This window comes from Sciurus carolinensis, chromosome 8, assembly GCF_902686445.1.
Source record: "Sciurus carolinensis chromosome 8, mSciCar1.2, whole genome shotgun sequence".
In the NCBI taxonomy this organism is placed as follows: Eukaryota; Metazoa; Chordata; class Mammalia; order Rodentia; family Sciuridae; genus Sciurus; species Sciurus carolinensis.
The window spans coordinates 131013475-131040473 of record NC_062220.1 but is presented as its reverse complement, the minus strand read 5'-3'; the positions used below and the strand labels follow the sequence as shown (position 1 = coordinate 131040473).

The following is a 26999-nucleotide window of genomic DNA, read 5'->3' as shown; positions in this document are numbered from 1 at the left end:
CCCCAGGCCACGCCCCAGTTCCCGCCTCCTCCAGCCACACCCACCACTTCAGTTACCAGTTAGTCCCTCGCAGGCGATGAATTCACCATTTGGATTTAGACTCTTACAACCCAATCATTTCTCCTCTGAACCTTCTTGTGTGGTCTCACACGTGAGTTTTTGGGGGACACCTCACATCTGAACCCTAACAGGCACTGACAACACTTTCATGCCCCACTATTAAGGATGTAAAGGATGAGAAACTCAAAAGGGAGACTCAGGGAAGATGTAGGATATTTCACGTGAAGGGAGCTACATGAAAAGATGGAGCCATAACTGAGACAAGGGAAGGTGACTGGTCCGGTTTTCGTTAGCCATAGGGATGAGATCTATGAGACTTGGAAGCGAAAGTTGGACAGGTAGACTGTCCAACTTTCTAGGCCTGTTGGAGGCCTAGAAAGCCATACCAAAGGGATCATCTGAAGGCAGCTGGGAGCCACTGAGAGTTCTTGAGCGAGGGAGGCACTTTAGAGGTACGGATCTGGCAGTGGCAGGCAGGGTGAGTGGGAAGTAAGGAATTCCGTTGTTCACTTCCTGAAGGGATGAGACCAGGTGTGGCCCAGCACAGTATCTGCCACGGGCCACCCCTTGCACCTCTGGGATCCACCTCTTCCAGAGCGAAAGTTCGTCCCCTCTGAGGCAGTTCCTCCAGGATTCTGGCTGCTCTGTCTTCCTACAGAGAATTTAAAAGGGATGATGAGAGGGATGAACTACAGTCCCTGCTATGGCTGCTGGTCTTGTAGCTGTCTCGATGCCCATGTTCTCCCCTCCTCTGCCACCGCATCTAGCTGCCCCTCAGCTCTGGCTCACACGTTCACTGATCTGGATGGTTTACCTGGGGGTGGTGACCAAGGCTTCATGCCTGGGGGGTCTGAGTCCCGGCCAACATGCCCTTCCTGAACTGTAACTGTTACACTTGTTCATTTAACACCATCCCTGGACAGGGAGCCAAGTGGAGTGGCACCCGCCTATAATCCCGGTGGCTCGGGAGGCTGAGGCAGGAGGATCACCGGTTCGAAGCCAGCCTCAACCATTTAGCAAGGCCCTAAGCTACTTAGTGAGACCCTTCTCCAAATAAAAAATGAAAAGGACTGGGGATATGGCTCAGTGATTAAGCACCCTCGGGTTCAATCTTCAGTACCAAAAATCAACCAATCAATCAATCAAAACAGGGCAGGGAAATATCAGGAGATGTCCAGCCTTATACCTTGGGTGCCTTGATGGTTAGGATTAATTTCTCTGACTGGTGAATGGTGACCTTTTTCCTTGCCTGCTCATTTCTTGACAAAAGGAGCCCAAAGTTATTAGGTGGCACTGTTGCTTGAAGTCTGAGGGGACTCTGTGTGTGTGTGTGTGTGTGTGTGTGTGTGTTTGTGCTGCTGGAGACTGAACCCGGGGCACTCTACCTCTGAGTTACGTCCCCTGCCCTTTTTCATTTTTAATTTTGAGACAGGGTCTCATGAAGTTGTTGAGGCTGACCTTGATCTTGAAATCCTCCTTCCTCAGCCTCCCAAGTCACTGCCACGCCCAGCTTCTAGAGAGACTCTTTGTCTTTTTTTTTTTTTTTGATTCAAAGATATCTTGCACTTTCTCCTAAAGATGGAAAAGCAGGCAGAAATAAACTCTCCACATGTCACAATGTACATAAAGTGCCAGCCCAAGCTGGCTACAGAGGCCAGAAGGCCCTGGGAGAGCAGAGTAAGGGAAGAGGTGGTGGTTTCAATGAGCCAGCTGTGGCTCGTATGAACGTGGGTGATGAAGAGGCACAGGGGTTCCACCCCTCTGAACGCATCCTCGGCATAGATCTGAGCACAACTGTAACTAAACTGTCTCCAATAAGAGTTCTAGAGCAACAACTCTATCGTTTCAAGCAATACAAATTCTTCTAACTGGGAAAGTTTTATTCTTCCGAAAGAAAACTTACGGAATGGAAACAGTTAAATCAACTTGACTATCTCGGAGATAAAAGAAAAAGCAGGTGGATGGGTCTCAAATCCAATCTTTTATGAATAAAGGGTTGAGAAGTGCAGATGTCATCTTCCAAGGGGAATATTCTGAGGGGCTGGCAGCATAAATCCATCAGCGAGTTGATAGTAGACTATTGTAGAATCAGATTCCACGATAGCTAGGGTGAAAGACATTGGCAAATCCAGATCTGCATCACCTCGTAGTTTTCATGCCTTCAAGATGTCCCTTATCCTTTGATGGCTGAGAGAAGCAGAGATGGGTGTAGGCAACACGGTCTGTAACCTTTCCCCTTCTGTCTCAGTACCAGCCAGGCAGATGAGCTGGAGTTCAGGTAATCCCACAGTTACTTCAAACCAACTTTTACTCTCCATGAGATCCAGGTAAACCAAGAATGCTATATAAACTTGAGTGGCATCTCCTGTATTTAATTCCATCCTTTCTAAATACTTAGGGTGGATACTTATCCAGGCATCCTGCGGTGTCCACTTGTGAGCGCCGTCACCATTACCAACACCGCCCAAGTCCAGACCGCTACAGCAGGGAGTTGGCTGTCGCGGCCAGCGGCAACAATCCCACGGTAATTTGTTACCACCTGCAGCAACAATTGCGCGGGTATTTGTCGGAGGTGGACTGGAAACAGCTACTTCTATTATCTTTCTCTTTAGTGCGCTGCTTTCTTGCTTGTTTGCTAGTTTATAGAGGAAGAGAGGCTTACTTGCTTTTTAGAGGAAGTTTTAGAGGAAGACAGGCTTTGCTTAGAGCTTAGAGGAAGAGAGACTTTGCTTATCAGGAAAAGAGACTTGCTACACTGTCAGAGAGGCTAGTATTATCAGAGGAGCTATTTCTTAAAGGTCTGTGGCTTCTTCTTAGAGGTGCGTCCTGCATCCTGCGATCTTCATTCTGCTATCTAGAGGTGTCTGCTTAGTCCTCCGCCCAGCGATCTATCAGAGGTACTGCTTATCCTCCACCCAGCGACCTAGAGGTGTGGCTTATCCGAGGTGCTTCCTATAGGTGTGTGTCTTATATACCTAAGGCAGCCAATCAGCTTAGGATTAGCACAATTGAGGCATGCCCTTCGGTACCAATCAAGAAAGAATGAGGAATATCTGTTGACCACTAGCGCAGAGGAGACATTAGCTAATCAGACAAAAGTAGATCACGCCGTGTTAACACTAACTATGCGCCACCTCTTGGCTCAACGCCAGCCGCCATCTTAGGGTTACCCAAACACTTCTTCTGCAGTCGGCTCAGAATCACCCCGCTCCTCCATCTAGAGAGACTCTGTGGCATCCTCTTTTCCTCCCTGGGACCCAAGTCCTCTAGACCCCCAGAGCCTAGAAGATGCACAAGTTCCCCCAAGTGGGTCACTACGAATGATGGCAGTGAAGGTCACACCTACTTCAACCCCTCGATTCCCAGACCCATCTAGTCTTTGAACTGGGAACACAGCCATAAACCGGCCATTGATTTAAGTGTGTACTGCATCTTGGGGGACTGTCCCTGTCCCCCAAGCTGATGCCTCAGTGGTGTCTTCAGAAGGCTGAGGCATTGCCCTCGGCCGACAGCTTCAGGATCGCGTGGTATGTCAAGGGCCACCGAGCCCACGGTCACGTGCCAGTCCTTGCATCTCCTTTGGGAAAGATCAGGAGGGACTCTCTGGAAGGGTGACGTCAGTTCTGGAGTAGTGTGGTCACATCGCGGCTGGGTCACCAGAGTGCTGGGTCGGAATCCTGCTTCTGTCACATACTAGCTGCATGACCCTGAATAAGTCCCCGAACCTTTCTGTGCTTCCGTTTCCTCATTTTTAAAAAGGGGATACAAACATATCCACCTCGTGGGGTCCCTTAGAATTTTAAGTGACAATATATGCCCAGTACCCAGGAGATGCCTGGCAGAGTTCTCGATGGGTAGCTGCTGCAGGCTTTGGTAAGAAGTTCACGAGTCCCCGGGAGGGATGAGGAGGAAGCGTGTAATTGAGCACGTGGATTTGACACGCAAGCAGACCTCTAGGCTCCTCCTCCATTGGAGGCAAGGATAGCGAGCAGCTGAGTCCTCCACGTCTGTTCTTCATGAGGCTCCTCTAGGGCCTTCCAGAGTGGGCATCTGACCCAGGATCCTGGAGCTGGAATAGGTTTAGAAAACACTAGAGCTCAAAGCAGAGGCCATGAACGGAGCCACAGCCATCAGTCTGGACTGGCAGGGGCTGGTAGCCAATTGCTCCACTTCTGGCCCAACTCCAGGAATTCCTGCAGATGTGGCCACTGCCCCATTCAAAAGCCATCCAGTGACGAGGGTGCAGTGTTTCCCTGGTGGCTGGAAGGAATGCGCTCACAGAAGGGTAGTCAGATTCCCTTCCTGGGGGTGCTCAGGGAGATGCCGGCAGAAGGAACCTCCGAATAGTTACCTGGATTTTCTTCCCGTGTGCGGGAAGATGCAGAAGGTCCACGGAAATTCTTTTTCAGGAAGGTGGAACGAGAGGCATCGTTTTCTGGTTCTTCTTACACATTTCTTGGAAATGGCATAAATGCGGTAAGAAATAGAATCTTTTAATGGTGCTGGAAGGTGTGGAGAGGATGCCATTGACTGACCAGAAATATTGAGAACTCTCTGGAAGCTTTCAAGCAGGTGGGATTACAGGGGCAGAGGAACTAAAGCAGAGAAAGACCTCGTCCCAAAACACCGCCGGCGAGCGACCACAGAAGGGAGAGAGATTCTTCCGCTGGAGTCTGGGAGAGACGCCGTTTCCAGAGTCCACAGCACAGGGAGAGAAGAGAGGACCCCAGGGGAATACAATAAAGGACACCCAGCAGTGAGGAGGGCCTTTCCCCCTGACCTGGTGCGCCAGGGTCCCCAGCTTACCTGCGATCCCCCGACCCCCCAAATGTCATGCCTCCCTCAGATGATGTGGAAGAAACCAACAGAAACCCATGTATTAGTGTTCTCTAGAGGAAGAGAATCAACAGGAGGTATAATTATAAAAGGGGGATTTATTAGATTGGCTCACACAACCAGAAGCTGGAGGGTCCACAAGGGCGGTCTGCAGCTGGAGAGCTGGAAGAACCAGCAGCTGCGCAGTCCAAGAGGCAGAAGCCCCAGAACGAGAGCGATCAAACTGCCACCCTAGTCCCAGACCAAGGCTTCTGGAAACTCCCTGGAGAATCAAAGTCGGCTTTGAAAGAGTGAAGAGGCGAGAGTCTGGTATCCTGAGATGATCCAAGCAGCGATCAAGACCCCTTCAAGAAGAGCCGAGCTTGCATCTGCATCTGCTTCCTTGTTCTTCCAACTTTTATTCAGTTTTCTTTCTTTTTTTTTTTTTTCTTTTTCTTTTTTTGCAGTGCTTAGGATCGAACCCAGGGCTTTGGGCTTGCAAGGCAAGCACTCTACCGACTGAGCTATCTCCCCAGCCCTCCAACTTTTATTCCATCCAAGCCACCATCCTATTGGGCGGTGCTGCTCATGCTTAAAGAAGGGCTGCCCTTCAATTCGCTAGCCCACATGCCAATCATGCCTAGACACGCCCTCATGGACACATCCAGAGGCCTATTAATCCAATCTAGCTGACAACTCACATTAAGCCGTACACCCCAGGAACTCTGCTCACACAGTGTTACCAACTCGTTGGTCCCCCACTTGACGGGGGGCAAGACCCTCGATGCAAGATCTCTTTCCATTCAGTGTCACGAAGCCAAAGGTGAAACTGAAGCCGAGCACCAGCCACCCAATGCATTCTCTGCCCAGAGAATGGAGGCGTGGGAGCCAGCTCACAGGGGGCCTAACCCTTCAAGGGTGGGGACGTCGTAAATAAAGGGTACAGGGATGACAGGAGGAGAAGCTGATGAAGGAGAGGAATGCTCACATCTTTCCATGGAGGAGGTGGAGACTTTCCGGCACTCAGGCTTGTCACCGCCTCTTGCCCCTGTCACAGTCTGGTGCTTCCTGTCTTGGCGGCTGGTACCTGTGTCACTTAGGATGGAAATTGGATCGTAACGAGGTCTGAGGTCTTCTAGAGGTCATTTGTGTGGCCATTTGGGGATCTGGCTGGTTTCAGCTGATTATCATGGAAAGGAAATTCTAACCTCCAAGCATCCTATTTTCAAAAGATGAACGCAGGGTGGGTAAGAGGCAAGCCAGCGGGTGTAGACTTCTACTGGGTAACATACCCCCCACACACTTATTTTCACTCCCCATTCTTTTTTTTTTTTTTTCCATTTTCTTTTGGTCCTGGGGATTGAACTCAGGGGCACTCAACCCCTGAGCCACATCCACAGCCCTATTTTATATTTTATTTAGAGACAGGGTCTCGCTGAGTTGCTTTGGGCCTTACTAAGTTGCTGAGGCTGGCTTTGAACTCGTGATCCTCCTGCCTCAGCCTCCCGAGCTGCTGGGATGACAGGCCACCGCGCCCGGCTCACTTCCTGTTCTCGAGGTGTGATGAAGGGTGAAGGTCGTCTTCTGTGACTCCTGGGAGCTGAATCTGGGTGTCACCTGGCAGGAGAGTGAAAAATTTCCCTGGCTAACCTTCAATGTGTCCGATGATCACCGGCTGCAGGCACAGCTGTTTTTACCCCTGAGTCAACATCACTTGTCATTTGATGGCTTCCAACTTTCTGCTTGTAAAAGAGACCAGATAGTTGAGGATATGTGGTCTAAAGAGCAGAAGGAGCAACGGAGCCATCAAGGAACCCAAGAGAGGCAGAGACCAGGTCCTGTCCGGAATGCACCTTCAAGCACGTTCCAGGCCCTCTGGGCAGGGAGGACTGGACAGTGGCCTTGGGACCTGGCCTCTTCTAAGAGTCCACGTGTTCCTGGTGCTTCATAAAAACGACAGGATGTGTGGATGTCCAGCTTATTTCCTTAGAAAAGGAAACCAGGTACCCAATCCTAGAATAGGAAGGAGCCTTATACACTGTAGGGCAGAGCATAGACAGGAAGTCAAATGAGGATGCCGGAAACGGGCAGGGAGACCCCTCCAAAGGGCCAGGGGACAGCCCCCCACTGAGTAACATTGCTAACTTTAAAGTCTCGGATACTAATAATTTCACCTGTTGAGATGTGTTAATCCGTATGTAACAGCTAGTACTTATCGTTGCAAAGATTTTCCCTTGTGGGACCAATAAAATGTCTAAGGGGAGTCGATTCCAAGTGTAGCAGATGGTATGCCTCCTTTGCCAAGGAGGTAATTGAGAGTAACCTGGTTATTAGAAGTACTCTTCGTGTATGGTTATGGTGACCTCTCTGCAAACTCGTGGTCTGTACGATCTTTTTTGCTAGTTATATCAGGCAATCACGAAAGAATCCTTCCTTTATATCCTCTTGGCTCTATTTATTTTGCTTGACACAAGTAGCTCCGTTTTGATTTTGCTACATTTTTGCGGGGCGGGGGTACCAGGGATTGAACTCAGGGGCACTAGACCACTGAGCCATATCCTCAGCCCCATTTTGTACTTTATTTAGAGATAGTTGCTTAGGGCCTCACTGTTGCTGAGGCTGGCTTTGAACTCGCGATCCTCCTGCCTCAGCCTCCCAAGCTGCTGGGATTACTAGTGTATGCCACCACACCTGGCTGATTTTGCTACATATTTTTTACATTCCCTCCTTTCTTTTCCTGAAAACTTGGTTGATTAACCACACCATGGTCTAGTTTTTATTATCCCTTGTTGCCAGGCTGGACTTACCCCAGTTAGTCTGTCAGGTCATTAGTCTGATCTGTCCCACAAGAGAGGATAAGTGATAGAGGATTAGGGATCAGTGTCCAAAACCCTTTAAAGTCACATTTGAGGTTTTGTTTTTTTTTTTTTTTTTTTTAATAAAAGGTTTAGAAGGAGCGGTTCTCAGGCTGAGCTGACCTGGAGTCTCTAGCTACTATGTTCAATCCCTCTGTTTTGTAGGATGACTAGCAGCTCAAAACAGTGAGCCTGATTATTTTCTTAGTTGTTTTTCTGAAGAATTTTGAGAGGCAACAGGTATAAAGTTTTAAAAGGAAAATGCAACATCAAATTCACAAGAGCAAAACAAATTCAGATTGTGTTTTAGGTTTGAACTAAGAAACAATCCTTTTACAGTAATGCCAGGTTTTTGGGCAAAGATAACCAAAGAAGAACCACTTTGTAAAATGAGTTCAGCTTTGTCAGAAAGCTGTATTTAAGAGAACTTGTAAGAATTCTTTTTTTGCAGTGCTGGGGATCAAACCCAGGGCCTTGTGCTTGCAAGGCAAGCACTCTACCGACTGAGCTATCTCCCCAGCCCCAAGAATTCTTTTCTTGACTCAACGTGAATTGCTTTAGAAAAAAAAAAAAATCAAAACTGTGGATGATAGAAGACTTAGAATAGCCATGGTTAGAATTTTGATGACAGTTTAGCAGTTGACCCCTCCAAATAAAAATCGAGTTTTGTTGTTTTTTTTAATTGACACAGAGCTTTTATTTTTTTAAATTTTTAAAAAATTTTTCCTGCCAGGGATTGAACCCAGGGACACTTAACCACGGAGCCGCACCCCCAGCCCTTTTTTGTATTTTACTTAGAGACAGTGCCTTGCTAAATTACTGAGGCTGGCTTTGAACTCACGATCCTCCTGCCTCATTCTCTGGAACCACTGGGATTACAGACATGTGCCACCACACCCTGCCCCGTATACAGCATTTTGGGATGACAGTTGTAACTGATAGCATTTGCCAGGTCCACCAGACCTTTATGCATTTGGCAAAATCTTTTGAATATTTATGCAAATAATATTTATCATATATCATTGTAAAATAATAGTTGTTCATTAAACCCCAGCTATAAACTAAATGTAAATAGTTCTAAGTCATCACTTAAAAGACTTTAAAACAAGTAGATGCTTAAGCAAACCGTAACTCTTTTAAGACTCTCTCCCTAAGTAATCAAATACCCAACAAAGAGCAGGAAATGTAAGAAATTACGTTTGTCAAACATAAAATCTCTGTTAAGTCAGTTTTTGTAAATCGTACTAAGAGCAGATCAATGTTTTAAGAAAACCTTGTTGCTTTAGACATTAATTTGATTCTGAGGTTGGGTGTGGTGGTACACTCCTATAATCCTAGTAACTCCAGAGACTGAGGCAGAAGGATCACAAGTTCAAGACCAGTCTCAGCAACTTAGCGAGACCCTCAGCAACTTAGTAAGACCCTTTCCCAAAATACACAAAATCCACAGTACCAGAAAAAGAAAAAAAAGTAGATTCTGGTTTTCTATCAATGTATTAAATTAAACTAATTGATTAATTAATTTTTTGGTAGTGAGGACTGAACCAAGGGGCACATTACTACTGAGTTACATCCCAAGCCCTTTTTAAAATTTTATTTATTTAGCTTTGGAACTGGGGATTGAACCCAGGGGTGCTTTACCCCTGAGCCACATCCCCAGACCTTGGTTAAGACAGGGCCTCACCAAGTTCCTAAGGCTGACCTTGAATTTGGAGATCCTCCTGCCTCAGCCTCATAAGTCACTGGGATTAACGGTGCACCCACCATGCCCAGCTTAAATTTTATTTTTTTTTAATTTTTTTATTTTTTGCGGTGCTGGGGGTTGAATCCAGCTTAAATTTTAATCTTAGAAAAGCCTATAAATAATTTTTCTTAGCTTTAGCCAACTTAACCTAAATTTCCTTTAATACCATTTGTCCTTCACAAACCTCTGTGGTCTGCTTAACCCTTTAATATATGACTCTGCCTTTCTTGTTTTCTCTTTGGGGATAAAAATCTTATTTTGCCATACAAAATCCTATCTCCTCCAAAAGCATTTTCTTTTCTTTTTCACTTTTTTCACCAAAAACATCTTCAATTTACAACTTTGTCTTTCTTCCCTACTTGCCAGTTTGTTCCTACTGTTGCTGCCCTTAAACCTTCATTTTGAAACAATCCTTACAAAACTTCTGAATGCAGATCAAATTAATCATTTTCTCAATAAAATAAAATACATTTTCTTAAAAATAATTTTTCATCAAGTTGGGCACAGTGGTGCACGCCTGTAATCTCAGCACCTCAGGAGGCTGAAGCAGGAGGATCTCAAGTTCAAGGCCAGCCTCGGCAACTTAGCAAGGCCCTAAGCAACTTAGTGAGACCCTGTCTCCAAATAAAAAATAAAAAAGGCTGGAGATGTGACTCAGTGATAAAGTACCCCAGGTTCAATCCCCAGTACCAGTATCATAATGATAATAATAATTTTTTCATCAAAACACAGATGACTTAGTAATCTTACTTTCAGTGAAGAAAGCACTCTTTTTTTTTTTTTTTTTTTTTTGGTGTGGTACTGGGGATCGAACTCAGGGCCTTGTGCTTACAAAGCAAGCACTCTGTCAACCGAGCTATCTCCCCAGCCCCAAGAAAGCACTCTTGAACTCTGTTTTCTGTATCTTTCTGTGGGAGAAGGGTTTCTGAGGATCTGACCCGGGGCCTCATGCATGCTAGGCAGACAGTCTACCACTGAGCTCCATCCCCAACCTTTTTGTGTATTTTTTATTCAAAGGCAAGGTCTTGCTAGCTTTCTCAGGTCGGTCTTGAACTAGAGATCCTCCTGCCTCAGGCCCCTGAGCACTTGGGGTTACAGGTGTGTGCCTGAGTCTGAAACTGCTTTTCACATACCCCAACATGTTTTTCCCCACATTTTTTATTGGTGCATTATAGTTGTACATACTGATGGGACTTGTGATATGCTTGTGCCTGCACACAGTGTAGCAATATGATTTGGCCACTGTCCCTCCCCAGCATTTCCCCCTTCCCCTCCTCCCCGCCACCCTTTGGTCCCTTTTCTCCACTGATCTCCCTTTGATTTTCATGAGATCTGCCTCCACCTTTCTTTTCCTTTTTCCTCTCTAGCATTGATTTGCATTTCCCTAATGGCTAATGATGTTGAACATCTTTTCATGCATGTGTTGACTGTATTTTTTTCTTTTGAAAAGTGTCTGCTTAATTCATTTGCCCATTTATTAATAGGGTTATTTGGAATTTTGGTGTAAAGTTGTTTGTGTTCTTTATATATTCTAGATAGTAATCCTCTAAGAAGAGTGGCTAGCAAAGATTTTCCTCCCATCATGTGAGTGCTCTCTTCACATTTCTCATTGTTTCCTTGGTTGTGCAGAAGTTTGATGCTGTCCAGTTTATCAGCTCTTAGCATTATTTCCGAAGCCCTGGGGGTTCTTTTGAGAAAGTCATTGCTTGTACCCAAAAGCTGGAGTTGAGCCTGTGTTTTCTTCTAGGAGTTGCATAGTTTCTGGTCTAAGTCTGAAGTTTTGGATCCATTCTGAGTTTGTTTTTGTGCAGGGTGAGAGAGAAGGGTCTAGTTTCACTTTTCTACATATGCAGAACCAGTTTTCTCAGCACCCTTTGTTACAAAGGCCGTGTTTTCGCCAGTGTCTGTTTTTGGCGTTTGTGTCATGGATCGGTTGACTGTGTCTGTGTGTGCTGGTCTCTGTGTCTATTCTGCACCGTTGGTCCCTGTGTCTGTTTGAGTGCCAGAACCATGCCGTTTTTGTTACTACAGCGCTGCAGGATAATTAGAAGTCAGGTATTGAGATGCCTCCTGAGTTGCTTTTTTTTACTTAGAAGTGCTTTGGCTTCTCTGAGTCATTTATTCTTCTAAATGAATTTTTTAAAAAATAATTATATATATATGTATTTTTTTAGATGTTGATTGATGACCTTTATTTTAAAATATTTTTTAGTTGTGATTGTCGATGAACCTTTATGTTATTTATTTATTTTTATGCGGTGCTGAGGTTTGAACCCAGTGCCTCGCACGTGCTAGGCAAGCGCTCTACCACTGAGCCACAACCCCAGCCCATTCCAAATGAATTTTAGGACTGTTTTTTCTAGTTCTGTAAAGAATGTCATGGATATTTTGATGGGGATTGCATTGAATCTGTATGCATATCAACATCTTATGAAAACATATTTAATAAAGGCAAACATAACACCCACATACACATACCTATTCCTCTTTGGGCTTGAAAAAGCCCAGAGTACTTGAATGTATATTTAGCAATTGATGTAAAGACATCAGTAGTAAATACAAAAAAAAGTATTTTAACTTACAAATTACTCCTACTATGTGTATCTATAAACACTTATTTTACATATATTTACCTGATTTATTCATGATGTGAGACAAGATAACATGATAATCAGACTGAGATGTCAGACAAGCATAGTCAACACTTTTAAATTGTTTCTCGAAGAAAAATGCTAACCGTGTGCTGGAAACATAGAAAGCAATGGACATTTCATCTTGAACATCTAACAGAAATAAACATAACCTGATTGACCAATAACCCAGGCAAAACGTATGCTAACGACTCTGAAAACCTCTATCTTATCAACAAGTTTAAATTAACTAATTTGTGACAGATTTACTTACAATAAACTTCCAACAGATTTAAAGGCAGGAGACAGGAGCTATAAACCCACACTTGTTAACTGCATCTGCAGTCAGCTTTTAGAAATGATCTTCAGGTGTTTACAAGAAGTTTTTAAATCAGGCATGCCAGTAAAGCAAGAATATCTACTTAACCATGAAGAACCCAACAGCAAATTCACCAGGAAAAGGCTGTAAGATGTTATCATGAGCTCAATAAGAAAGTTCAGGAGAGCCGGGTGCGGTGGTGCATGCCTGTAATCCCAGGGGCTCAGGAGGCTGAGGCAGGAGGATCGAAAGTTCAAGGCCAGCCTCTACAATTTAGCAAGGTCCTAAGCAGGTTAGCAAGACCCTGTCTCTAAATAATATATTTTTAAAAGGGCTGAGAATGTGACTCCATATTTAACCTGCTGTGTTCAACCCCTGGTAACCCCCCCCTCCAAAAAAAAAAAAAAAACTATATGAGAAATCGCTACCAAAAAAAAAAACCAGAGTGGTCACAGGGATTCCCACTGAAGCGATTTCTCAGCAGCTTATACTGATGGCTTGGTTTTGGTTTTGTGGTACTGGGGATTGAACCCAGGGGTGCTTTACCACTGAGCTACATCCCCAGCCCTTGGTATTTTTTATTTTGGTATTTAACTTGGGTCTCACCAAGTTGCTGAGGCTGGTCTCGAACTTGGGCCTCCTGTCTCAGCCTTCTGAGTAGCTGGCATTGCAGGTGCAGGCCTTGACGCCTGGCTACTGAGGGATTTTAATTAAATTCTGCCCAGTGCTGTCTCCAGGACCCCTTTTGTGAGAGGCGTATCTGGTGGCTGGAGCAAGAGTTGGATGCTTGGGAGAGATTTGGGGTCATGATGTACTGCTTAGGGGAACTCCTTCCCAGAGTGTCCTCGAAGGGCCGGACAACTCCAAACACCAAGGGATGCTGGGTAGCTGGAGGTGCAGGTGGCCGCTTCCTGTGAGAGTTTTTGCAACCCAGGAACAGGGTACGTTCTTCTGATGTGGTTTCCTAAGAGACCTCTTGACCTTGTGGGTAAGTGACCCTGATCCCTCCATTTAGACCCCCGAGTCACCCTGGGTCACCCAGAATGGACTGGAGGGAGCGTTTGTCTCTTTTCCTTGGAATCTAGGAACCCTTGAGTGGATGAATTTCTAATAGAACTGTTGCCAAAGCCATCAAGCCCCTTAGTGTCTGTGGAACCCACTGTCACCAACACAAACTAATAACCAGACACAGAGATGAGAGAGCACATAAAGGGCCGGGGTTGTGGCTCCGTGGCAGAGCGCTTGCCTAGCACGTATGAGGCACTGGGTTCCATCCTCAGCACCGCCTATAAATAAATAAAGTAAAGGTCCATCCACAACTAAAATATATATGTAAAAAATTAAAAAAAAAAAAAAAAACAGAGCATATAAAACCAAGAGCCGAGAGTGGAGCCGACCTTCACGGTGCAGATCGCTTCCACTCCCCAGGGCGAGCCCCAGGGTCTGTACACACAGCAGAACGACACACAGACAGGGACACCCAAGATCGCGCTCGCAAGTCTCCAGGAGGGCTCATCAGGGGCCGAGCGGTTCTCCCGTCCTGTCCTCCTTCCTACGAGGCTGTTCCTGGGGCCAGCTGGACAAGGCAGCCCTGCCCCTCCTTCATCTGAGCCGCCACCCAGGACGGGACTCTGGAGCAAACTCAGGAGCAATTCCTCCTTCATCCAGAGCCTCCACCCTGTGCCGGGTGGCCCTGGGGCATGACCCCAACCCGCTCCTCCCGGGGTCCTTTCCTTGGTACATACTCTGACCCCTCCTTGGCTGCTGGGAACCACTCAGGTCTATCAAAGTCCCATCCTCCGTCCTCCATTGCCAATCTTATTGCCAGTAATGTGTTGGTGGTCACAGGCTTCTGATGGCAGGTGTGTGTGGGTTTCCCAACCCCAACCCATCGAGCAAGCGGGGCCGCTCAGTGGGCTCCCGCTGGGTGCCCTCTGATTCAGACCAGCTCAGGTCTGCCCCTACCCACCTGGGGAGGGACTGCCCCTCTCTCCACTTCAGACACCAGTCAGAAGCGCAGGTTCCTTTTTTTTTTTTTGGTACCCGGGACTGAACCCAAGAGGACTCTACCACTGAGCCACATCCCCAGCCTTTTTATTTATTTATTTATTTTAATTTTAAGACCAGGTCTCACTCCGTGGCTGAGGCTAGCCTCAAACTTGTGATCCTCCTTGCCTCTGCCTCCTGAGTTGCTGGGATGACAGGCATGTGCCACCTGGCTTGGAAACTCCAGGTGCTTTTACCTGTGCTTCTGACCCACTGGCTGTAAATATTGGGGTTCCCACAACAACCCCCTCCTTGGGTTTGCCGAGTTTGCTAGAACGACTCACAGACCTGGAGGAAACACTACCAGCTTATCGTAAAGGATGTTACCAAGGATACTGATGGAGCCCAGAGGGAACAGGTGCAGGGGCCAGGTGTGGGGAAAGCGGGGCGGAGCCTCTGGGCCCTCTCCAGGTGCCACCCTAGGACCCTCCACAGGTTTGGTTAGCTAACGCTGTTCCCTAGGGGTTTTATGGAGGCCTCGTTACATAAGCATGATTGATGGAATCATCAGCCACTGGTGATCGATTTAACCTTCAGACTCTCTTCCCTTCCCGGAGGTCAGGGAGTGACAGGGTGGGGCTCAAAGGCCAGCCTTCGAAGCCTGCCTGTGTCTTTCCAGTGACCAGTCCCCACTGGGTGCTCCCCAGAGGCAGTTAGACAACTCAATGGCCTAGAAAAAGACACATGCTTTGCTGATTCCAAGGATTTTAGGAGTGTATGGCAGGATACAGGAGGAAGGCCAGATGCGAATTTCGCCATATCACAGGTCCCATTTAGCTACTCATTTACTGAAACTATTTTAGCCCTTCTGTTTGTTTACTGAGCTATTACTGCAACCCTGGGACTGAAATTGTGTTTTACATACATGACCATTTAAAAACTCACATAAAAGACAGAGGTATCCTTTCCATTTTACAGGTAAGAAAACTGAACTTCAAAGGAGTAACACACCCAAAGTCACACAGCTAGTAAGTGGCAGAGCAGAGATTTAAATGTTGCTTGACCCTCTCAACTGATTTTCAGTCTCTCTCTCACTCTCTCTCTCTCTCCTTTTTTGTACTGGGAATTGAACCCAGGAGCATGTGACCACTGAGCTATGTCCCCAGCCCTTTTTAATTTTGAGACAGGGTCTCAGTAAGTCATTGAGGCTGGCCTCAAACTTGTGATCCTCCTGCCTCAGCCTCCTGTATCACTGGGATAAACCTATTCTCTTAATTGCTCTTCTAGATAGGTCTTTCATCCGTGGGGATGGCAAATAAGAGCTATAAACAAAATTACAGAAGATATATTTTAGGTACCCAAGAGAGCCCCTGGCTCTTGTGCACTTTAACTAGTCATTTACATAAAAATAATTATGTCTTAATTAGACAGTGTTCTTGTCTAGTTATAAAAATGGCTCTCCTAAGTTCATTATCAGGGAAGCATTGAGTTGAAGATATTTTGTGAAATTAAATGTAATTAAGAGTTTCTATTCATTTAGAAGAGCTTTCCCAATCGCAGCTCCTCATCAAACCAGATGAAGAAGAGTCTCTGTATCTATTTTTAAAAGCCCAGCCACCAGAAGTCTCTGTGACTCCGTTAGTCTTGTTTTCTGTTCCAAGAACACAGCACCACAGACGGGGTGGGTTATGGAGGAAGGAGGTTTGTTTGGGCTGCTCGTTAGAGTCCAAGCTAAAGGGCCATGTCTGATGGTGGCCTTGGTGCTGGAAGATCCCGAGGTGGCCTAGGCACACATGGCGAGAGATGGGGCACTCGAGTGTGAGCCCTCTGGGCACTCTCCCTAGCAAGCCTCCAGCGTTCAATCATGGGCGCCCACCCTGGTGGCTTTATCTGACCCTAGTCACCTCTCAGAGGCCCCACCTCTGGACACCATTGTTGAACTTAGTTTCTGCCCTCTGCATTCGTCACACTGGGAATCAGAAGTCGACACACCAAACCTTGAGGAACACACACCAGGTCCAGGCCACACGATAATTAAGACTATTTCATTTTAGCATAAATGCAAATTGCATCATTATTAAGGAGCCCATTCCTCTGCCTGGGTTCCTTTCTCTTTTCTCTCTTTTCTCCCTTCTCTCTCTCTCTCTCTTCTCTCTCCTTTCTTCGTTTCCTCCAAAATAGATGCTCACTTTGCTTGTTCATAAGGACCACAGTAACATTCACAGTAACGATGCTGACAGTCATAATGACAGGCGCGTGCGACACGGCGGCCACCAGGCTGGGGGCTCTCACGCATCCCCCTTCGATGAGGAAACCAGCTCACACATGGGCGCAGTGATTCCGTGAAGCGCAGGGTGAGCCTCTGTGCTCCCGGCTGAAAACAGCTGTTCAGCTCACATTCCGCAGCCGGCAGGCGATGGTTCTTCGGGTCTCGGGGAGCATGCACCCTGCCACCAGCAAGGCCACGCCCCACTCAGTGAAGGTGCAGGGACCTTTCGGACTGGGATCTAAGACAGGAAGCAGAAGCCGCCAAGCCATTCGCAGCCTACGCTTGCAACCGGCTGCTTCTGAGACTCCATGCTGCTGGTGGTAGCAAGTCACGAGGCCAGTCCAGGCTCAGGGTGTGGAAAACAGACCTCTTCTCTTTCTTCCTCCAGGGCTGGGGATGGAACCCAGGGCCTTGCGCGTGGTAGGCAAGTGCCACGTCCCTGGCCCTGGCAGAGACTTGATGGGAAGAACCACAAAGCCACACTGCACAGCAGCGTAGATATGGTGGGGGAAGACACCAGGACAACTTTGCAGGCCAGTGGCAACTGGGTTCAAATCCAGATGCACCCGATGCCAGAGCACCGACGGTGTCGAACCAGCCTGCAAAAGGCTGGAGAACACAGGTGGTCAGGGGGTCGCATTTAGGACGACAAAGAATTTTACTGTCTGCCTATGGAGCAGCATCAGGAAGGAATGAATGTTAATTCCAACAAAGGGAAATAAACATCCCTGTATATTTATCCTTACAAACAATACATTTTAGAAAATTTAGAAATGCAGATAGGCATCAGAAATGATAATCACCTCTAATTGCCTATATCTTCTCACGAAAATAAGCAAAATGCAGGTTGGCCTGGGAGTCGATGGCTCTGTGTTTCCAGCAGAGGGCGCTGTGTGGCTCCGCGGGTCACTGTTTACTTAAGTGACTGCGCTGGAAAACCCCAATCTGCAGGCGCCCTACTTGGGTTTTAGCTGCTCTTACGCATTAGGACCCAGGGCTGAGGGCGCGGTTCAGGGATGGGATGTGTTGATGAGCATGCGCAAATCACTGGTTCACTCCCCAGTACAAAAAAAAGATAAATACTCCAGGTACCCCGGCGCAGTGGCACATGCCCATCATCCCAGCAGCTCAGGAGGCTGAGGCAGGAGTATCGTAAGTTCAAAGCCAGTGTTACCGTGTGGATGTGAGGTGGTCCCCAAAAGCTCACATGTGAAAGTGCAGGAAGGTTCAGAGGAGAAATGACTGAGTTGTGAGAGTCTTAACCCACTCAGTGGATTGTCCTGATGGGATTAATTGAAATGATGGGGTGTGGCTGGAGGAGGTGGGGATTGGGGCGTGGCCTCGGGCTTATATTTTGCATCTGGGGCGTGGCTTTGGGCATATATTTTGCATCTGGGGCGTGGCTTTGGGCATATATTTTGCATCTGGAGAGTGGAGTCTCCCTCTGCTTTCTCATGATGTGAGTCTGCCCTGATGTTCAGCCTCACCTGGAGCCCTGAGGAATGGAGCCAGTTGTCTGGATGGAGACCTCTGAAACTGTGAGCCCTCAAATAAACGTTTCCTCCTCTGCAATTGTTCAGATCTTTTAGTCACAGCTCGGAAAAAGCTGACTGAAACAGCCAGCCTTAGCAAAAGCGAGGCGCTAAGCAACTCGGGGAGACCCTGTCTCTAAATAAAATACAAAAAGGGCTGGAGAGGTGGCTCAGTGGTTGAGTGACCCAGGTAGCTGGCCACCTGCTGGACCTGCATCTGCCTCAGTTTCATCAGACCGACTCATAAACCCGTCTTTGTCATTCTTTTGCCCAAAGAAGTGCCAAATTGAGGCAGCAGGCCATTTCCATCTGGGCGTCCCTGATCGCCCTGTGCCATCCATGTGATTCCCGCAGGGCGATCGATTGGTGCCTTGCTTTCATCTGTCATGTGAGCGTCATCATGACCCACACTTTGGAGAGAGATCAAACAGCTCGTTTTCTTAATGAACTGCTATAAATAACCCCCAAACTGTGGGGCCCAAGAATGACAGGAAAAGTTACAAAAACAAGAAATTGGAGGGCTGGGGAGATAGCTCAGCTGGTAGAGTGCTTGCCTTGCAAGCATAAGGCCCTGAGTTCGATCCCCAGCACCGCAAAAAAAAAAAAAAAAAAGAAATTGGAAATAACCTACGTATAAAGCAGCTGGGGATGGGTCAATAAACAGTGACATCACCCCAATAAGGAGGACTGTGCAGCCGTCATGGAGACTGCAGTAAGGGACCACGGTGTGGCTCGGTGGCAGAGCGCTTGCCTGCCATGCTTCAGGCTCCTGGGTTCCCTCCCCAGCACCCCAAAATTACAGTAACGCAGGAGCCCTCCCCATTTTAACATGGAATGATTTCCAAATTATTATTGAAAGCAGATCCTGACACAGAGGTTCAAGAGCAAGTGGTTCACTCTGAGACTCTGCAACACAGATTGGTCCACTCAAGGGGTGAGGGAGGGACCCTTTGTTAAGGGTCGCTGTCTTAAATTCTTGGACTCTTCTGACCTGCCTCACAGATTGGCAGTGTAAGCTTTGAGGGCCCGGGAGAAAGTTCTCAGGAAAGAGTTGCAGGGACTAGAAGTTGGAATTTGGGCCAGCATATGGGGAAGTGGTTAAGAATGGGATGTTGGAGCCCAACATGGCGTGGTGGCACAGGCCTATGATCCCAGCAACTCAGGAGGCTGAGGCAGGAGGATTGCAAGTTCAAGGCCAGCCTTAGCAATTTAGCAAAGCCCTAAGCAACTTAGTGAGACCTTGTCTCAGAGTGAAAAATGAAAGGACTGAGGATGTAGCTCAGTGATAAAGTACTCCTGGGTTCAATCTCCAGTATCAAAAAAAAGCAAAATAATAGAAAAGACTTTTATGCTAGAGGTCATAAAAATAAATCCTTGACATCTTAGAACAGTAATTGCTTTGCCCTGAGAATATGTTACTACACGTTTCTGCACAGTTGGTAACTTGGCATTGCTTTGATGAGAAAAGGTAAAAATGTTTCTCTTTTTATTATTGATTAAAAAAAATAATATGAGCACATCACTTGGCAAAGAATAAAATTTCTAAGGCGTCATACATGGTAAACACTCCAATCTATTAAACTTGTCCTCAATTCTTAAAGCTCAAGTAAATTAGATTCTTCCTGGTTTCTGTTCAGAGAAGTACTAGAAGGAATACAAATTGGAACAATTTGGTGTTGCAGTATATTTTAAAAGTCTTAAAAATAAGCACACCCTCTGATTCAAATTTTATTTAGAGACTGGACACAGTGGTGCATGCCTGTAACCCCAGCTGCTTAGGAGGCTGAGGCAGGAGGATCTCCAGCTCAAAGCCAGCCTCAGCAACTTGGCGAGGCCCTAACCAACTTAGTGAGACACTATCTCAAAATAAAATATAACAAAGGGCTGGGGTTGTGGCTCAGAGGTAGAGCACTTGTCTAGCACATATGAGGCCCTGGGTTCAATCCTCAGCACCACATAGAGATAACAAAATAAAGGTATTGTGTCCACCTAAAACTACTACTACTAATAATAATAAGTTTTAAAATTAAAAAAATAGAGGACTGGGGAATTTACTCAGTGGTTAAACACCCCTGGGTTCAATCCCTGGTACCAAAAAAAAAAAAAAAAAAAAAAACCAATTTAGGGAAATCTTAGGAAACTAGGTGAAAACAAACATTTGGACAATTTTGACTTAAAAAGATGTTTAAGTTTAAGGAAGTGTTATTTATAACTATGAAACCACCCAAATAGGGAAGTGATTGAAGGGCTAGCTAGAGTGTAAACAGCAGGGTTGAAATTCTGTCTCTTCTATTTCCTGATCTAGACCAACAGCCCCGGGCGAGTAACCACCTCTGACACGGTAGATACAGATAAGGAAATAAGATTAAGGATACACAGAAACACACACGCGCCTGCGCACACAGTGGGATTATGCTTCCCTACCCCGTTACCCACCTCCGTGGTGACCCAGGGAGATAATCCTTGTGAAACATCCAGACTGTCTGGCGCACAGTAGATCCTCATTAAAAGGTGGCTGTAACGGAGGAGTGTCAGTTCATGCGTGTGATAAAATGTGTGTGTGCCAGAGGTCACGCATGTCCTGGGAAGGGTGGCGGGCAGGAGGTCAGTCCCCGAAATCGAAAAAAAAAATAACAGGTGGGGCTGGGAAGGTGGGTTGGTCGTAGAGCAATTGCCTAGTATGTGCGGGACCCTGGGTTCCATCCTTGACACCACAAAAAAAAAAAAAAAAAAAGAAAAAGGAAGGAAGGAAGGAAGGAGGGAGGGGGAAAAATAAAATAAATTAAAATGCAGAATTATTATTTATAAATCAAATGAATGCTCGGCAGGATGGCATATGATGCCTGTCGAGCCAGCCTGGGCGGCTTAGTGAGACCCTGTCTCAGAAAAATGAACCAACTGGAGCTGGAACCAATGTGAAGCAGGCCGGTCATCCCAGCAGCTCAGGAGGCTGAGGCAGGAGGATCGCGAGGTCAAAGCCAGCCTCGGCAATCTAGCGAGGCCCTGAGCAACTCAGTGAGATCTGTCTCTAAATAAAATACAAAATAGGGCTGGGAATGTGTCTCAGTGGTCAAGTGTCCCTGAGTTCAATCCCCAGTACCAGAAAATAAATAAGTAAATAAAGTTAATAATTGGGTTCATCGTTTTTAAAATGGGCTCTTGGTATGATGGCCAGGCTAGCCTCGCACTTGTGGGCTAAAGCTGTCTGGCTCTCAGATCCTCTTGTCTCAGCCTCCCAAGTGTCGGGGACTGTAGGTATGTGCTACCACACCCAGCATAAAGTTCCTTTTTTTTTTTTGATACCGGAGATTGAACCCAGGGGCACTTTACCACTGAGCCACATCACCAGGCCTTTTATTTTATTTTGAGACAGTCAGGGTCTTACTAAACTGCCCAGCTTGGCCTCCAACCTGCCATCCTCCTGCCTCAGCCTCCGGTGTCGCTGACATTACAGGAGAGCGCCACCACACCCAACTAAACTTCAAATTCTTGAGTATGATCTCAGCTAAGAGTTCACACACAGAGAGATCCAGAGACAGAGAGCCTGAGACATGGAGTCTGAACTCCTGAGCTGCTCCCCTTTCCTCTGAGGCTCCCCAAAATTCTACCTGCTCTGGACAGAGGTGTTGGTGAGACCTTTAACCAGCATTTCCGTCTCAGTGGCCTTGCTGAGGCCCCGGGTGACTCCACGGGGCTCCACAGAAGCCTGAGGCAGGGATTCTGGTCCAGGGGGTGACTTAGGGAGGCGTGTCCCTGAGGCGCAGTAAGGACGTGGTCTCCGGCAGTCTGGACTCCCAGATCACCGGGCGAGGCCAGGAGTGGCATCCACTCACTGGACAGGCTGCCCCTGAATATCTGGAAATGGCTGTTTGGCACCGCTTGGTTCCTCCTGGTCCCACCATTCCCGCTGACGGATGAGCTGTGTGTAACGGCATCCTGCCTCCCTGGGTCTCCAACATGCTCCCATTAACCACAGTGACCCCCGGTGACCCTGGCTTGTCTTTCCTGTCACCTCGTGGTGTGCCCACGAAGTGCCGGTGGAGCAAAGGTAACGTGAGGAGCAGGACCGTGAGAGGAGGTCCTGGAGGTATCTCGGACTCATATTTGGTCCAATTGATGTGGCCCCACCTCTTTGGAAATACCACTTTCATTTCCCTCTGATTGCATAGATCAGGACAATTTCCTGTTAATCCAGTGGGGGTTTTGTGTGTTTTTTAGATACTGGAGATTGAACCCAGGGGCGCTTTACCACTGAGCTATACCCCCCAACCCTTTTTATCTTTTATTTTGAGCAGGTCTCACTAAGTTGCTGAGGCTGGCCTAAAACTTGTGATCCTCCTGCCTGAGCCTCCCAAGCTGCCCGAATGATAGGCATGCACCACCTCGCCTGGTTACCCCACCCTCACTCTTTAAGAGGGACCAGGAAAGTAGCAGGCAGTCATCTGGTGGCTCAGACACCTGACTGGGGCCGGGGGGGAATTGTGGAGAAGGCCTCCTCTTCCTAGCCAAACGGAAGGTAGCACGGGCAACTTCCCTTCTCTCCCCAGCATGCCAGAGGGCTGAGGAGGAAGGGGAGGGTGGAGAGAGACCCCAGGGGGAGGTAGATAAGTGACAGGTCGATAAATGACAGGTAAATAGATGATAGATGCATATCTGGAGAGCTCAGGATAGAGATAGGTGGACAGATACAGAGAGGGGTGGATGGAAGAGTTAGGTAGGGGGTGGAGAGGAAGGAGCTTTTCCTTGTGGTAGAATGTGAAGCAGTAAATGTGAGAGGAGTGACAGAATCTTTCAGTGCCACTTGTTGACGGCATGGTCACAGGCGATTTAGGCAGAAGCAGCCAGGAGCTAAAGCTGGTGGGGAACAGGCTATCGGCACAAAGTACTTATGAGGGTCAAATGGGAAAAATGATGTGCTTAGGTGGAGAAATGGGTCAGACACCAACCTGATGTCTTGGTGAAGATCAAGGTCCCCAGAGGGGGGGACGGGGCTGATGTCACATGCCCAGGGATGGGGACGGGGCTAACGTCACATGCCCCTAAGGCGATGCACCAGCAAGACTCAGCCTTGTATCTGGTGTTGCTGCTAAGAAAACACAGCCAGCCCTCGATGGGGCTGGGGCGAGGGTGTCGTGAGGGCTCGCGCCCTGTTCTAGGTTGAAGGTGCCCGTAGCCCCACTCCCCTGTCTTCCCCTAGACTTCCTGGGCTGTCGGTGGGACTGAGCGGATGTACCGAGGAAACCTGCGCACCACTTAGGGAGCCCGTCAACAACGCAGATTCAGGTGGCGCACACCTCTAACCCCAGCCTCTTGGGAGGCTGAGGCAGGAGGATCACGAGTTCAAAGCCAGCTTCAGCAATTTAGTGAGGCCCTACGTAACTGAGCGAGACCCTGTCTCTAAATAAAAATATAAAAAGGGCTGGGGATGCGGCTCACTGGTCAAGTGCCCCTGGGTTCAATCCCTGGTACCAAAAAAAAAAAAAAGAAAAGAAAATGCAGATTCAAGGCCCCCATCCCTGAGAGTCTGATTTCAAAGGTCAGCCACCATCCAAGGACATTCGGATATAATAATGACTACCTGTGGAGGAGTGTTGTCTTAGAAGCTCAGAAACTTTTGCAGTCTTCCCACCCTGTCCTGACCCTCGCTCCTTTCTCTCTGCTTGCCTAGGGTGACGCTGTATGCTGAGTTCCTCCCCATGAAAGCCAGAGCCAAGTGTATTTTGCTGATCGAGGTAAGGAGGAGGGAGGCTGGGTCTCTAGAGAAGGCCGACTCTCTGGCAGGTGGTTCACAGGTGTCCTGAGCCACCCGACAAAGAAAAAAGGACTTTAAAAACATATATAAAGATTTCAATGGATCAGTGATGTGGATTCTGACGTGGCTGGTTTGCAGTATGCATACACTCTTCAGTTGACAAGAAAATTAAATCAACCGTACCTTTAAAAACTGGTGGCAGGCAGGTGGTGTGCCCTTGTTCAACTGGGAATGACTTAGAGTTGGTGTTGATTGACAGTTCGAATGGACCACACTCCTGTCCCCACCCTCACCGCCACCCGCCACCCCTGCTTTTCCCCGGATTGGTACCTATCTTGTGAGTGATCTCCATTCTTGGTCACTTCCTTAAGTCTCTCCGGGTCCAGTCAACCCTTAGCTTAGCCCTCCCTCTGCCTGGCCCTGTGACCCATTTCCAGCCATGATCGGAAAGATCTCGGGGCAGATCCGTACTTCCCATGGCCCCGGCACACGGTGGCCAAGGGATTTATTTGCCTCTGCTGGACACTGAGGTCCACAGTGTTGACGGTGAGGTCCCTGGGACCGCCTCAGTCACTGTGACCACAGCGAGAGCGTCGTCAATCACGTGACCCCACAGGCCCGTTTGTCCATCCTGACCAGGTGGGGTGAGAGTCGGCCGGTCTACACTGGGTGAACCAGCTGTTTAAATAATGAAATGCATCTGGGCCCGCTGACCCCGAGCTCCGGCTCGCCCTCGCTGCCTAACACCCCGTTCTCTCAGGACTCCTCGGAGCTTCCCACGACCCAGCAGCTACGGAGTTAACTCCTGGCCCGGGAGAGGTGGGGGTGGGGGTGTGGCTGATGTCCATTCTGGTCGGTCCCTGCCCTGGCTGTACCCACTTTGTCTGTCACCCTGATTGTCCACCACAGAAATGGACTGCTTTCCTTTAAGCAAAGGCCGATTCAGGAAACCTCCTGGGGAGGCCGGAGGACCAGGCTGATGGATGGATCGATTGATCGATCTGCAACACTGTGGATGGAACCCAGGAGTGCTCTCCCACTGAGCCCTGAGCTTCAAAAGAGTCTCACTAAGTTGCCGAGGCTGGCCTCCAACTTGTGATCCTCCTGCCTCAGCCGGGCGGGGAGTTGCCGTCATCGCAAGGGTGCACCACGAGCCGGTCAGGACCAGAGTTCAGAACGAGCCGGGCGGTGGCGGCAGAGGGGTCTCCAGCGGGAGGCTGCATGCTCACGTTGGCATCGTGTGAGGAGAGCTTAATAAAGGCGCCACTGATGAAGCCCCTGCAGGGCGGCACCAGCCAGCGGTGCAGAGGGGCGCAGCAGCCCCCAGGAGGGGCCGGAGGAACAAGGGGCCCGGGTCTCCCCTCCTCCCTCCCTCCCTCCGCTCTCCGGCAGGGCTCCCTCTGGGCTGCACTCAGTGGGAAGCCAGAGAGTCCAGGGAGCCTGTGGACGTCCGTAGACAACCCTGCGTGTCCGCGTGTGGCGCTCTGTAAACAGCATCGCAGGTCCATCGGTGGACGCCCAGAGAGGCCAAGTGTCCTCCGCACCACGTGGGAATTTTTTTCTTTTTTGGTACCGGGGATTGAACCCAGGGGCGCTTAACCACTGAACCGCACCGCCAGCCCTTCATTGTATTTTATTTAGAGATAGGGTCTCGCCGAGTCGCTCAGGGCCTCGCTAGGGTGCTGAGGCTGGTTTTGAACTTGCCATCCTCCTGCCCCAGCCTCCCGAGCCCTTGGGATGACAGGTGGGCGTCACTGTGCCCTGTCTGATAGAATATTCTTCAGCCTTAAAAAGGAAGGAAATTATGACTCATGCTACAACTCGGAACCTTGAGGACTGACCCTCAGTGGAGTAAGACAGACACAGACAGACAAATATTGTGTGTTTCCACTTACCTGAGTCGCTAGGAGGCAACGTCGCTAGGAGGCAACCTCATAGGGAAATAGAGACTGTCAGGGCGGGTGGGAGGGCGAGGAGCTACAGTTGAATGGATACAAAGTTTTCATTTTACAAGATGGAAAGAGTTCTGGAGGTGGATGGTGTGCATTTAATACCACTGAACTGTGCACTTAAAAATGGTTACTCTGGCCAATTGTACGTCATGTGTATTTTACCCGCCCCCCAAAATCAGGGGGGAAAACCCCAAGCCCTGAACCGCTCAATGCATCCACTGTCATGTTGGCGTCACATATTACTGATCACTTGTCCTGCTCAGCCCGAGCTGCCCAGCGGCACACCCAAAGGCATCTGCAAACGCCAAGCAGATACCCTGGGGCATGAGCAGGACCCTTGGCAGATGGACAGCCGATGGCCCTAGCCCCGCCCTATGGCCATCCTGACCCTGCTGACCCCTGCCCCGCCCCCACGTCAATGCTGTAGTCCCCAGGCACCCTGCAACCCTGCAGTTGCTCACTGGGGGACACACTGCCCCAGCCCTGACCCCGACTCTCTGTGCCAGGTCTTCTGGGCCCTCGGGACAGTGTTCGAGGTGGTCCTGGCCGTGTTCGTGATGCCCAGCCTGGGCTGGCGTTGGCTGCTCATCCTGTCTGCCGTCCCGCTGCTCCTCTTCGCGGTTCTGTGCTTCGTAGGTATCTTTCCGTCTCCTTCCCTGCCTCGCGCTTTACCGTCTACTGTATTTTTGTGGAAAGCGGGTGGAGGTCAACACCAAAGCCACCTTTAAATATTGGTTTTTGAAACCAGGAAATGAGATAAGGGAACGAAGCCTGAGGCAGCCCCAGGATGGGGGGTTAGATTTCCTCCAGGCAGACATTTCCAGGGTGTTCTCTAGGAAGAAAACTGGGGTTGAGGGAATACATTGACCGCATCCTTGAAAGATCCACACTTGAAGTGACTATTGGGTTCATGGGAACTCTTAAGCTGCAAGTGACTGATGCCTAATTCACACTGTCTTGAGTAAAACAGAGGGGTAGGTGCATGACAGGATTAAATACCTGGCTTCAGGCATGGCTGGATCCAGGAGCTCAAATGATCTTCGCTCTGCATAAACCACATCCTGTGGTAAGATCAAGCCACACCT

The 26999-nt window shown here is 48.3% G+C and overlaps 2 protein-coding genes across 3 annotated transcripts in view; one reads left to right on the top strand and one right to left on the bottom strand.

Moving 5' to 3' along the window:
• The window catches only part of Svop (SV2 related protein), an 88268-nt gene that overhangs the window by 44734 nt on the left and 16535 nt on the right, over window positions 1-26999 (top strand). For both annotated transcript variants that reach the window (XM_047562383.1, XM_047562384.1), the window contains exons 7-8: window positions 23879-23942; window positions 26421-26546. In XM_047562383.1, the coding sequence (XP_047418339.1) occupies window positions 23879-23942; window positions 26421-26546 (190 nt within the window). The remainder of the gene's footprint in view (window positions 1-23878; window positions 23943-26420; window positions 26547-26999) is intronic.
• On the bottom strand, window positions 1991-16653 carry LOC124990528 (tRNA-splicing endonuclease subunit Sen15-like). Its single transcript, XM_047560601.1, has 3 exons — window positions 16599-16653; window positions 2242-2599; window positions 1991-2096 (listed from the first exon to the last, which is right to left on the bottom strand). The coding sequence occupies exons 1-3, from the start codon at window positions 16651-16653 to the stop codon at window positions 1991-1993; spliced, it is 519 nt and encodes a 172-aa protein (XP_047416557.1).

What these genes read in the sequence shown, in the direction of transcription:
- LOC124990528 (XM_047560601.1), bottom strand. Translation starts at nt 16,653, where the DNA reads ATGACTGTCAGCATCGTTACTGTGAATGTTACTGTGGTCCTTATGAAC. An exon ending in GGTCCTTATGAACAAGCAAA is followed by an intron (nt 2,600 to 16,598) that starts GTGAGCATCTAT and finishes TTGTTGCTGCAG; the next exon opens with GTGGTAACAAATTACCGTGG. An exon ending in TCTGCTTCTCTCAGCCATCA is followed by an intron (nt 2,097 to 2,241) that starts AAGGATAAGGGA and finishes CTGCCAGCCCCT; the next exon opens with CAGAATATTCCCCTTGGAAG.